This window comes from Lactuca sativa, chromosome 2 (assembly GCF_002870075.4).
Source record: "Lactuca sativa cultivar Salinas chromosome 2, Lsat_Salinas_v11, whole genome shotgun sequence".
Classification (NCBI taxonomy): domain Eukaryota; kingdom Viridiplantae; phylum Streptophyta; class Magnoliopsida; order Asterales; family Asteraceae; genus Lactuca; species Lactuca sativa.
The window spans coordinates 230,489,435-230,492,559 of NC_056624.2; the positions used below are offsets into that span (position 1 = coordinate 230,489,435).

The following is a 3,125-nucleotide window of genomic DNA, read 5'->3' on the forward strand; positions in this document are numbered from 1 at the left end:
CCCTTTTGGTTCATATTATAAGAACGTTATCTCTTTTACTCTAAAATAAATTATTTTTTAGATATAAAATTATTATAACAAATCATTACTGTAAGTGATAAAACGTGCACGTAGGACGGATGAAATGGGTACGAATGTGCATCAATATTCATTCTTTTATTAGTTTTACAAATAATTAATAGTATACTATTAAAATTGATAAAGATAACAATGCACTAAAAAATAGAATAGAACTTGGTATTTATATTCCTACCCTTGGAGCTTCATTTTATACACATTAATCCCATAATCAAGTGCCACGTTTATTCGTTTTTGTTAGGTGGGATTACACAACATTAACTAACACTTAACACGATTAATTAATTAATCCATCTATAGGCTAATGCCAAGCAGAGACGACGGTAAGTGGCCGTCCCATCCACCCAAAGCTAATCCCACCGGAATCTTCTTTTACAGTAAAACCCAGGTTGCCACGTGTCCATGAATTCAGCTTTGACTTAAGCGACTCGGCGGTGAGTTGACTCACTGGTTTTGAATCAAACCCGGCCATCCTCAACCGGGCCCGCCATTTGCCGAACACTTCGCATCTTTCAACACGGTCCCTCCCTTCGCACGCAACCGAGTTAAAAATTCTCCGACTCAGTCCCTCCTCAATCTTGACTCGCTCTGGGTTGGTCCTTGGAATCGTCGCTTCTAACGAATTTAAAAAGGAGGTGTAATAACTAAACAAGTCGTTTACACGCGCCGTGAAGGAAGCGGTGTTCGCGTTCAGTTCCTGTTCCACTACCGTCACCACCGCCGGTGATAAGTCTTTCACCCGTCGGAGCACCTCGTCTCTCAGATTCTCAGTCGTCACGCTCTCGTCCGGCAACTTACTCAACTTGAAAGCGAAATTTACGGCCAAAACCTCCTCGTTTTCAATCGTTAAACCTTGCTTGTTGAGATCGGATAATTTGAAATCCAAAACATTATAATAAAACAAAACACCCAATTTGTTAGAAAGTGATCTGAGTCCATCACCAACAAGCTTCAGTCTTTCAGAACCCCCATTACCGAAATCTTTAAAAGTTGTGAGCTTTAACGAAATGGGAATCACTCCGTCAATCTTACGCGCCGCGGCAATCTCGTGAAGTAAGTACACGTACTGAAGCCCATGACCAACATCAAAATCGACCACATGGATCCTTCTCTCGGGTCTACCCGAACCCAATAAAGCTTGCAGGATGACATTATTCGCCGCCATGAAAGCTATCTTGAAACACGGCGATTTGTCGTACAGCAATTGCGTTGACAAAATATGCTCTTTTCGGTACAACTCCGTGGCTGGGGAGGACTGTTCCTCCGCCGTGGAGTTCACGCTCACGCGCGATCGGAGAGCAGACGCCATATGAAAACCCAAGCGTTGTTCAGGAGTTCCAAGCGCGTTGGAAAATTGGTTAATGCGCGTGATTAGCTCCATCGCAATCTCTGATTTCCCGTCTGTTATTGCCTCGGCGGCGTCTGATATGAACTGCTTCGGAGAAACTGTCGCTGACGACGATGCAGATGATGACGTGGACGACGTCGTTGGAGAAGGTGCAACGGTATTATCTGGATTTTGTGCCTGAAGAGGATTCAGTAACTTCTGAATCGTTTCGGACCACTCGGTGTCTGTAATCACCGAAACAGCGTCGTGTTCTCCGTCGTCATCGTCTAACAAAAGCTCTTTCTCTAGTTCTTGTAAACGATTCAACATCTTTGTCTCCATTTCTTGATTCTTCGGCAGTTGTTTTGCAGGAGAGTAATCGTTAATCTGATAATTACTCATGACGCCGTTGAAGTTTGGCCGGAGTTGTTGAGGAATCTGACCACCGTATCTAGAAACAGACGACGAGGAGATACTAGAAACCGAAGAAACTTCCGGCGAAGATAAGAAATCCGTCTGTTGATTATACGCCCTTGGTTTCACGTTTCTCATGTAAACCGCAGCTTGTTGCCGGAGCTGGTGTTGCTGTTGGAATTCTGCCAACGATCGCTTTCCATCAAAGTCAGATCGTGACCCACCGACCGGCGACAAGGAATCGGAGAGAATACCAGCTAACGGAGACCTGTAATTCACTTGCTGGTTGTAATTACTTCTGTTAACATTCATCATGGACATAGATCTTCCGGATACGTTGCTTACACCGCCTCCGTTCGCATTGAAGAAATCTGGAAACCCGCCGGAAAACCCAGACGACATTATCACCGGAGGTAAATGGAATGAAGCTAAAAGGAAACGCTTTTAGTTTTACGAGGAAAAAATATTCATGGAGGGGGAAATTCAAAAGGGGTTTCGTGAATTTGATCGAAAAGCAAAATTGGATCAATTCTTGTATTTGATCATGAAGGTATGAGTATTGTTTGTTACAAGTGGCTTATAAAAAGCTTCCTTTTCTTGACGGGAGCCACGTATTACAATAAATATATTCTACACCATACGGTTGATTATTTAAATTATGAAATTCAATATAGACCGGTAATGTTTGATACACATAAATATTTACTGTTTAAAACTTATGATTTTTAGTTCTGCATAATTAATACTATAAATCTGCATAGTTAATAGGCAGTATGTTGTGTGTCGTTCATCTGTAACGTCGTCACGGTCGAAGGTTATTAGATATATAATTTAAGTTATTAAAATTGCGGTGCAGAAAAATTAAAAAAAAAAAAATCGTAAAACCCAAAAAAAAAATGTCAGAGCGTTTGATAGAAATTCAATGATTTAGTGTTGAAATAAAGAGGGATAATTAGCTCTCTTAATATTTGATTATTACTGTGATATAATTCATACAATTGTAATAATACTCTATAACGTGACACCATTCAAAAATCAGCTACACATAGAACTCTAGTTTAAACCCATAAATACACCAAATAGGATAAACTCATCATTGTAGACTTCAAATTCATATAAATCAATGATTTGTCCTACTATTTTTAAATGATAATAAATATAATAAAAAATTATTAGTTTTTATTAAATAGAGAATATGACTTATTAAGGTAATTAACTTTTCGGTATGTTTACATATGGGTAACTATATTTTTTTTGTACACATGTAGGTAACAAACTTGTTGAAAGTGTTTACATATGACCATTA

At 39.5% G+C, this 3,125-nt stretch overlaps 1 protein-coding gene across 1 annotated transcript; it reads right to left on the bottom strand.

Moving 5' to 3' along the window:
* Nucleotides 1–223: 223 nt before the first annotated feature.
* On the bottom strand, nucleotides 224–2,425 carry LOC111888457 (scarecrow-like protein 8). The gene has a single exon (XM_023884628.3). The coding sequence runs from the start codon at nucleotides 2,219–2,221 to the stop codon at nucleotides 380–382; it is 1,842 nt and encodes a 613-aa protein (XP_023740396.1). The 5' UTR covers nucleotides 2,222–2,425; the 3' UTR covers nucleotides 224–379.
* Between the last annotated feature and the right edge of the window lie 700 nt (nucleotides 2,426–3,125).

Coding starts and splice junctions, on each gene's coding strand:
- LOC111888457 (XM_023884628.3), bottom strand. CDS start 2,221: ATGTCGTCTGGGTTTTCCGGCGGGTTTCCAGATTTCTTCAATGCGAAC.